The following is a 9,193-nucleotide window of genomic DNA, read 5'->3' on the forward strand; positions in this document are numbered from 1 at the left end:
AGAAAATGCAAGACGAGAATTATCAATTGGAAAGATACTTGTCCTATAAAAACATATTTTTTAAAGGACCAAAAACATATCTTAAAAAGTATTCACTGTCCGTCAATCAAAGATATATAAAGAAATATATCTTCTTGATCTTAAAGGGACAAAGGAAAATCTTCTTTATCAAGATTAAAAGTATATCCTCAAAATGCACGAGGATACCCAAAAAAATTGTTGTTTCTTTTTATACAACTACTCTTGCCTCACTTTTATGGGAGGCCGGTCTTTTTAAGTCAATCTTATTTCCGTTTTGACATGAGCAAGGAATGGTACACCTTCTACCATCATATTCAAACTTATGCATACTTTTCTCAAACTCTCCACCTTCTACCATCATATTCAACATGTAGCTTATGATACACCTGGTCTATACTCTAAGAAACATCTCGCATACTTCTAATACGAAATAAATATGCTCCTTCTAATACGAAATAAATATGCTCCTAGGTGCATGCCATGCGCTTCGTGGCACGGAGATTGATAAGCTAAAAGCGTAGACAATAATCTCTATCATACTATATAGTGATCATAGTTCTTATATGACATGATAATAATAGATACGACATCTACTCAATAGCAATGGTCTTTATCTTATTTGTGGTCATAGGCAAGCTTCCCTAGTATTTGAAGTATCAATCGAGAATTGTTATATTATTTTTCTATCACCTTAATCTGTCCTCTCAATATAATAGACAAACAAGAAAACTTATATTTTTAAAAATTTAAATTGATAGAATACAGTATGTTGTAGCTAAAAGGAATACTTGTCCACCTCGATCGACCTAAGTCAATCGTTGTGGAGAAGAAGAAACCATTCTGGTTCTCGTGCGGCCCCTTCTTCTCCTTGGCTTTGTTGGTGAAGCCAGGAAGGAAGGATAGAATGGCGAGATAAGTAGGTTGCTAGGGTTTGCGGGCAGGGGAGATGGCCACCGATTCGAGCGCGGGCATGGCCATGGCCTTGTACCAGGGCCACGCCTACGCCTCTTTCCTCTCCTTGCACCACCACCACCAGCAGCAGCAGATGGAGATGGAGATGCTCTCCTTCCAATCCATCCAGCTAGGAGCGGGAGCAGGCCCCGATTCCCATTCCCCTGCCCCAACCTTCCTGCTACCACCTCCCAACGCCTCCGCCTCCGCCTCCGCCTCCATGCTTCTTGCCCCATCTTCCTCCTCCTCCGCCCTCCCCAAGTACAAGTTCGTCACATGTTCACCCGCCGATTGGACCGACCATGACCTCGCTATATTCAACGATGGCCTCCTCAGGTTTCCCTTCCTCCTCCTCCTCCTCCTCCTCCTACTTATTCATCAATTGCTGCACCAAATGCTTCTTTACTCTCCTCGCCAAAAAATGGAAACTTTACTCATCAATTGCTTCTTCCCTGCTAGATATGCTCATGAACCTAATATTATCAAGTACATCAAGATTGCCGCAATGCTGCCTACTAGGACTATCAGGGATGTTGCTTTAAGATGCTGCTGGACTCCTGTAACTATTTACTATTCTTCCCTCCCCTCCATTTACCTTCTACCATACCAATGCATGCATGAATGCATTCATCTTCTTCCTTCTTCTCATTCCTATATATACCTCTTGTTAATATTAGCCTTGTGCTCACCATCATCATTACCGACTGAATCATCATATCATCTGTAGTGCCAACATACACACAAATATAACTAAATGACAAAATGAGACCTAATTGTCAAACGAAATACTATGCATAATTTTCTCCTTCATGCCAACCCAGAACTAATCAATTAGCAAAACCAAATTTCGTACACACTGGAGTGGATATGATTCTCATCCTATACTGATTGCAATCTGGAATGGAACATCATATCTTACTCCAGCTTTGGATATTGGCCCTGTGTCTAATAGCCCTGGACCTTTATTTGCTAATAGTGCTTATATTCTTCGTAACTTACCAGGTCTAATTGTTATTGCCAATTTTGTTCATATGATCATCTGCCATTCCAGGGCAATGAAAGCAGGCGAGGAAAACCTGATGAAGTCTACACAGGGAAAACAATAAGGGGTTCGAAGGTATTCTTGCATCTAGCAAGTGATCCACTTGACATATAGATGTAAACCTCTAGCTTTAACGTACCCTCTTCTGTGATTATGAAGTTGCTTGGCATAACTGCAGGAGAAAATGGTTTCATCTACTTTGCCAGCTAATTTTCAAATCCCAAATCCAAACAACATGGTACCATTCTCAATATCAATGCATCATCAGGGTCAAAACAGCCTAATTCATAAGGAAGGTCAGTCGCACAGTTAAATGTATTGTGTCTATCCCTTCAATGTGATCGGTTGTTTTTGTGCCGGTGGTTTATATGGCGTCTTTGAACTTGTGTTGTTGATGTTGTTTAAACAGCAATTTATTGATTTTGTCGGTGGGATGAATAATACAGACGGTTTTTTTTTTTTGTCTTATTCACCTTGGGTAGTTCAGTTCTAGTGATTTGGTTCAGTCCAGTAGCTTTGCATCACCTCTGATTGTACTAGAACCAGTGATTAGGATCTATGGGCTTCTCCAAAGTTTCTGCGCCTGGACCTACGGGCTTCACTAATTATCTGCTCCTATGGTAATTAGATCCAAGGGTGTACATTGAGGAAGAAGTAAAATTAATGATCATATAGGGACCTCATCTGAAAACAAAAGAACCATGATTTGGTCATTGTTGTTAATTTGGTGTTTTTAATATTACCTGAGTTGTTTCATGCCAATTGCTATGCTTGTATCTGTTCTTTTGACGCTGTTATATGCTTTTGCACAATGCAGGAGTAACAATTATTCTGCCTAGCAAAGAGAACTTGAATTTTTTTTCTCATGAAATATCTTGTAGCTATTTCCTGCTGGTTTTATTTGCCGCTGATGATGTTCGTTTGCTCCTGTTCTGAAGCAGTTCCTGTTTTAGATAGTGCAAGTCAGCATCTTTTGGAGGAAACTAGCCTGTTACTAAGCCAGATTGCTGAAAATATCGAAACTTTCAAGGTTTTTGTACTTATATGTGTTATCCATTATTCCTCTGTCCATCGATAGGTGAAAACTTAATGTTGTAGCAATCATGCTTGAAATTCCAAAATACTTACAGATGATGGAGAATATGGAACTCTTTCTGCGCACAAATAATAATATCAGAACAGTTCTTAAAAGGTATGATATCGTGATATGTTGCATTTTCTCATGTTTGATTTACTCTGTGCATGCTACTTTCATTTTTTTTAATTTCAGCGTCTTCTTGACTTTTCATTGCCTGCACTTTATCGATGTAAATGTCATTGGAGCAGGGTTCACAAAACCAATGAAAACCACTCAGTTTCCATGAAATTTAAAAGTTTTTGCCCAGCTCGAGTCAAAACCACTCAGTAAACCAGTCAAATTATTAAAAAAATCAACTGAATTTCAAATTTTTGACAAAATTTTCCTGAACTTTACAGTTTCCAAATGGTTTTCACAAAAAGGCTGACAAAACCTCCCAGGAGCAGTTTTTGATCAGTTAACAATTTTGCAAAACCTGGATTGGAGAGTTGTGCATGCACCACTTGTGCACATTAATCTTCAGTCAAGATTCTTTTCCTTTAATTAACAAGTGAGATGCAGAAGAAAGCATAGTCAAAACCCAATTTCTTAACATCCTATTTCATTGCTCCCTGTCAAAGTTAGCTGATTTAGAAAAAAATGTTATGTTGTAGAATGAGTGAGACGCCTGGTATCATGGGTCAGATGCCTCCCTTGCCAGTACCTGTAAATGAAGGCAGCCTGAATTCACTTCTTCAAATGGACAGAATGGTAAGGCTACAATCAATGACTGCAGGACATCCCCAGTAAATGCATAGCATTGTTTTGTTTGTCTAAAATAGTGCACATTGCTGTATGTTATTATTGTGTCACAGTAACAACTAGCAAGTAGAAAGTGAACATTTCTATCATAATCTGATGAACTGAAGCCATTGCTTACCATTACATATCTGTACTACTTTAAATGTCTGCTTTCTACAGTTCTTTTGTAAATTAGCCCATTGTATTTCCTGATATTATGGAATAGTCTATATTTGGTTCAAACAAGCGATATTAGTAAGTTGATAAAAGAAATCCCTATAACATTTTTGTAATATAATTCCATAGCAAAGCATGGGTATTTTGCTAGTGTTAATAAGATGAAACATGCTATAATAAAAAGGGACAGAAAATAAATGGTAAATGAAGCTCCAGCTTTTCTTTTCAAATCAGAACCTTTCATTTTAACTGTGTTGCTACTTGTTTAGGATTACAAAACACAGTTTTGGTTTTGGAGAAGGGTTCCACTTGTGTCAGTGTCACCAGTAATGTGTCATTGTTTGGTTCAGTTTTGGGCTGTTTTTGCCTTTTGAACTGTTATAGTTATGCTTTTATTGTTTTGTCATGTAGATGGGTGCCTATGGTAAACTCCCATATGAAGGAAGAGGCCCAGAATTGATGTAAGATAAATTGGAAACAGAAGAGCATTTGCATGATTTGTACTAATGGCATGAAGACAACTACCTTTGTAGAATCAGGGGATACTAGAGCTAGACTGACCAAAGCGCCAAGGGATAAGTAATGCATTTCGAGGATTTTTCTTTTTTTTTAGAGAGAATGTTTGAACTGTCATGTGTCTGCCCTTAATTCTTGGGGAAGAACATGCCATCAATCAGGCGGGGATGCGGTTTATTGTTTTGTGGCTGTATTGGGTGCTGCAAGAAAGTACTAATACACTGCACTTTATTCAGGCTGGCTGTAAATATTGGGTGTGGGGGTGGGATTCTTAGGTCGGTCAGTAATGTAAAAGAAAAGAGAGAAGATACCATGCTTCTGTTCTCTAAGTACAACTGATTCTTAATCCAAAGGAAAACGTTAAATTAATTGGATCGGTTGGCCACATGTATACTAGGCTAGGCTATGCACCTGCCGTTGAAGCATTTCATATGGTAGAGCGCTCGCTTCGCATGCGAGAGGCACGGGGTTCGATTCCCCGCACCTCCACCTTTAGTTTCTTTTAAGTTGTTAAGATATCGAGAGTGATTGTTTGAGTTTTTTATTAAAAAAAGCCAAAGAATAAAAACAATTTATGAATAAAACTTGTATATACGTATTCGTAGTGATCTAAAAGCTAATGCTGAAAAATAAACTTCGATAAATTAAATCTCAAAATCAGTTCTAGCTCTAAATTTAAGGATAAAAATTTAAATTTTGGGTTACCATCCTAAACAAGCAAAGAGATGAGGGTGGATGTTTCTTCTGGCAAAGCGCCAGACAACCAGGGTATAAAAGGGTGGATAACAACGTGAAAATTCTGTTCAATTGCAATAGAAAGTAAAATAGATGACAACGTGAAAAGCAAAATCCACACCACTCTCTTTATCTTATAGATCCAAAAATATTTACAGAAGCTGCAAATATTGTTCTGAAAGTACAACTCAAGCTCCCCCAACACAACTGAATTAAATAAACCGACAAGTGCTTTTCTCAACCAGATAAGCTGTAGAAGCCCTTTGCCAACACTTCCAATATTCTACCAATCTCTGTTTTATTTTTTTTTCCTCATTCATTCAGAGTTAACAGGTCAAAGCCGCATCTGCTTCTTTAATTTTATCCCATGTGATGGTCGCCCAGTGATATAAAAATCAATACCTCTTTCGACTTCTCCTGGATTACCAATTTATGGAAAGTCCACGTCCTACCCTTCAAATGCCCCAACTAACACTGTTGCAATTAACCCCAAATGCATCTAGGAATTTGTTGTCTGCTGATGAATGGCCTTCTCCCCTCGGATCATCTTTATAAAAAACATACACACATACACACACAAAAAAAGGTTCAGTAAGATATATCACTATTGACATAATTTTCAGGGAAAATGGACAGATAACCATTTTACTGTGCATCCCACGGAATACGCATGAGTAGTGATCTATATGTTTATCATATTGGTTTGTTTAGGATGGAAGTGTTATGAACAACATGAAGGTTTCTCTCTTTTTTTTTTTTGCCTTTTTATCAGTTACTATGTCAAAAGCGATAATTGAAATTTGCAAACCATAAATGCTGAAGTCACAAATGCAAAATTACAAAAGGAACAAACATAAAAGAAAAAGGTTGCATACAAATTTGCCAGAAGCCAAGTTTTTGTAGATAATGATGACATCCCCAGCCTGAAGACCATGTGTCTTCAGAAATTCACCTGCCAAGATGAATATGAAATTTCATCCACCAATGTCCACATCCACAGGAAATACTGATACTTTCCATGTAGAATCATACCTGCAGAATCCAGAATGTACATTCTGCTTTTGTTATTTGGCCAGTACCTGAAATAGCATCATGACACTGTGAATTAGTGGTAGTACTAAATGCTAGAGTAAGTATTTATGTTAGGCAACAAGCCCGCAATGTATCGGTTTCTCCATGCTGTGACAACTGATCATATAACCTAAACAGAATTAGCAATCAGACCACTGCCACAAGACGTGTGAACTTAAGAACTTAATGCAGATCTCTAAACATACTGTGCCTTCAGCCTCCCACTTTTTCTTTCTTAATCTAGGCATTTAAGTCATCGCAACTCAGAACCATTTTTTTTTTCTGTTTTGTCTTTCAGAAATTGCATGTTAGAGATGCCATAAGATGACAGGAAAAGCACCTGTACTTAAACTTCCATGTAACTGGGAGCACCATGTCATCCATGTGCAGTATCATAGGATCCCTTTGCAACAATGGTGGAAGACTAGCTTCTGCATCCTTCTGAAATAAATTCAGACAGTTACACTGCGAATATAGTTTATACCGCATGAAAGTTCTCTATCATTCTGTGAGAACTTTCAAGAGACGGAAATACTGAACATACTTTGGGTAGCACAATTCTTCCAACATTTCCAACATCACTCTTTGTCAACTCCTTGCGCAGAATGACTTGGTATTCTCCAGAGTTGAGTAGTTTCTGGCATACAAGCATGCCCCCATGAACACAAAGGAAATGAAGGCGTTAATTATGAGAGAAATATGTGTCCATGTACTGCATCGGTGTTTAGGCTAATCAACCTTACAAGACACTTGAATTACTCAACTACTAATAAATTGCTCCTTCATTTGCCCTTGTGCTCAATGACTATAGTGGCATTGAGTAATCGATAGATACTCGCTCCATTACTTATTTTATGGAGCTCGTCTAGTATAGATTAAATGTGAGATAGAAATTTATGTGGTAATTCAGATACAGACAGCATGGTAAGTTAAGTGTGTTACTCACAGTAGCGCGACTTTCATGGCTTTGCTTCGACTCTGGAAGAGCACCAACTGTCTCACAGTGAAGTTCAACACCACTGTTTCTGGTTTCCAATTCATCGCTGCTCTTAATCACTCTAGGCAAAATCTGGGTAGCATTCATTAAAGTAGTTAAGAGTATGCGTTATTAAGGATCATGAAAACTGGATGGGTTTTCCAAAGCTTGAAGGTTCTAATGTATACCTCTGGCTTCTTATCTTCATTGGCAGATATGGGTCCTTCTATGGGAGGCATGTGGTTGCAGATATTTGGTGCCATGGACGCTGAATTAAAAGACTCAACCCCGAAGCTGGATGCAGGACCTGTAGTTTTAAACAGGATACGGGGAAAACCTGAGGATGATTGAGCGAAAGAATTTGGCAGGACACAGTTAGGTGTGCCCCATATCCATATTTACATAACTGAGAAAACGTGGCCATTAGGAAAGTACAGAAAGCAATAGCATAAATACTTCATGGACCTACTTGTTCTACATCAGAGGCACATAACAATTAAAATGGGCTAACTCAGTCAAAATCCTTAGTTCTTACAAGCAACATTTGCAGTCTAGTCAGGATTAATTTTATTTATTGCTTTGAAGGGAGGGAGAAATGCAGGGGATATATGTTGTTTTAGTTGGAAAGGAGATAGCTTTGCATGAGCAGAGTGAGGAAATGAAGGAGTAAAATGTCTGTACCCGATGCATCTCTAGGATGGCTGTTGGCAAGGCGGAGCTGGTGGGGTGGCTCCTCATGTGGCGCAGGGAAGGACGGGTAGGCGTTCTTGTTGACCATGTAATGGGCCCAGAAGGCATAGCAAGGGGAGAAGCTGTAATGGACTGCATTGCTGGGGGCGGGAGAGGAGTGTGCAGCAAGGGAGGTGAAGGCGCTGGTTGAGGCGCTCCAGTCGGCGAAACCTCTTGGAGTGGGAGTGTGAGGGTGGGGAGCAGCATTGTGATTGTGGTTATGGTTGTGATTGTGATTGTGATTGTGGTTGTGGTTGTGGTTGTGATTGTGATTGTGGTTGTGATTGTGACTGTGATTGTGCAGGGGAGCCTCGGTTCCTGCAATTGAAGCACAGCATGACACCACCAATTAATCATCATGGTCAAATACATTTACATAAACATCAACGATATAGATAGTGTAATTAAGTGAAGTGAATAATTATTGAATGAGGCAGGCACAGTGAGGAGGGAATGATTGATGATCTCCCCAAATGAAATCAGCGGGGGAGGGGATCTCTAAATAAAATAAAATTATAATGGTAAAGAAGGACCTGAAGATTCTTCCGCTTGTTCTTTTCGTAATAAATAAATAAAAGATCTGAATTTTGGTGTTTACCTGCCTGCCCGCATGCCCTAAGAAAAGAAGGAAGGGAAGGGATAGTTACCCGAGGAGGGAGCGGGGAAGGGATTGGGGAATGGGACGGTCTGCTGGTGGACGGCGGCCAGGAGGGCCTGGTAATGGTAGGGGTAGCCGCCGCCATCGCCGCCGCCATCCATTTGCCCCATTGCCCGCTTTCCCCTCTCTTCCTTTTTCTTTTTCTTTTTTTTTTCTTTGCAGTACACTACTGAGTGAGTGATGATGAGTAGAGAAGGGCGCGGGCGCTGGACGGCAGGGCGGAGACGGCGGTGGTGCTGTGCGACTCCGACGCGGCGCTGGCGGCGAAGGGCGGCGTGGCGGAGGTGACGGAGCTGATGGAGAAGGTGTCCCTCTCTCTCTCTCGGTCTATCTCATCTATCTATGTGGAGTACCTATCCATCCATCCATCCATCTATTCCTCTCTTCACTTGTGATTTGTGAGGACTATCCCTCCCTCCCTCCCTCTCATCCAGCCATGACAGCAAGAGTTTGTTACTC

General features: G+C 40.0%; 2 protein-coding genes across 2 annotated transcripts; one reads left to right on the forward strand and one right to left on the reverse strand.

The window, feature by feature from the left end:
* The first annotated feature begins 829 nt into the window (after positions 1–829).
* Positions 830–4,800, forward strand: LOC102706218. Its single transcript, XM_006659660.3, has 8 exons — positions 830–1,308; positions 1,432–1,531; positions 2,024–2,089; positions 2,193–2,310; positions 2,956–3,044; positions 3,145–3,206; positions 3,746–3,842; positions 4,461–4,800. Exons 1-8 carry the CDS (start codon positions 968–970, stop codon positions 4,512–4,514), a joined length of 927 nt encoding a protein of 308 aa, XP_006659723.2. The 5' UTR covers positions 830–967; the 3' UTR covers positions 4,515–4,800.
* A 592-nt stretch (positions 4,801–5,392) lies between these two features.
* LOC102704633 (B3 domain-containing protein IDEF1-like) lies at positions 5,393–9,193 on the reverse strand. Its single transcript, XM_006658950.3, has 9 exons — positions 8,724–9,193; positions 8,029–8,394; positions 7,536–7,654; positions 7,318–7,440; positions 6,916–7,008; positions 6,712–6,812; positions 6,333–6,379; positions 6,176–6,252; positions 5,393–5,847 (listed from the first exon to the last, which is right to left on the reverse strand). The coding sequence occupies exons 1-9, from the start codon at positions 8,842–8,844 to the stop codon at positions 5,800–5,802; spliced, it is 1,095 nt and encodes a 364-aa protein (XP_006659013.1). The 5' UTR covers positions 8,845–9,193; the 3' UTR covers positions 5,393–5,799.

This window comes from Oryza brachyantha, chromosome 8 (assembly GCF_000231095.2).
Source record: "Oryza brachyantha chromosome 8, ObraRS2, whole genome shotgun sequence".
NCBI lineage: Eukaryota > Viridiplantae > Streptophyta > Magnoliopsida > Poales > Poaceae > Oryza > Oryza brachyantha.

Excerpts from the sequence above, each read along its gene's own strand:
- LOC102706218 (XM_006659660.3), top strand. The coding sequence starts at position 968 with ATGGCCACCGATTCGAGCGCGGGCATGGCCATGGCCTTGTACCAGGGC. Across the intron at positions 1,309-1,431 it reads TTCAACGATGGCCTCCTCAG|ATATGCTCATGAACCTAATA; the intron begins GTTTCCCTTCCT and ends CTTCCCTGCTAG. Across the intron at positions 3,843-4,460 it reads TTCTTCAAATGGACAGAATG|ATGGGTGCCTATGGTAAACT; the intron begins GTAAGGCTACAA and ends TTTGTCATGTAG.
- LOC102704633 (XM_006658950.3), bottom strand. The coding sequence starts at position 8,844 with ATGGGGCAAATGGATGGCGGCGGCGATGGCGGCGGCTACCCCTACCAT. Across the intron at positions 7,655-8,028 it reads CCATCCTAGAGATGCATCGG|GTCCTGCATCCAGCTTCGGG; the intron begins GTACAGACATTT and ends TTAAAACTACAG. Across the intron at positions 6,813-6,915 it reads GAAGAATTGTGCTACCCAAA|AAGGATGCAGAAGCTAGTCT; the intron begins GTATGTTCAGTA and ends AATTTATTTCAG.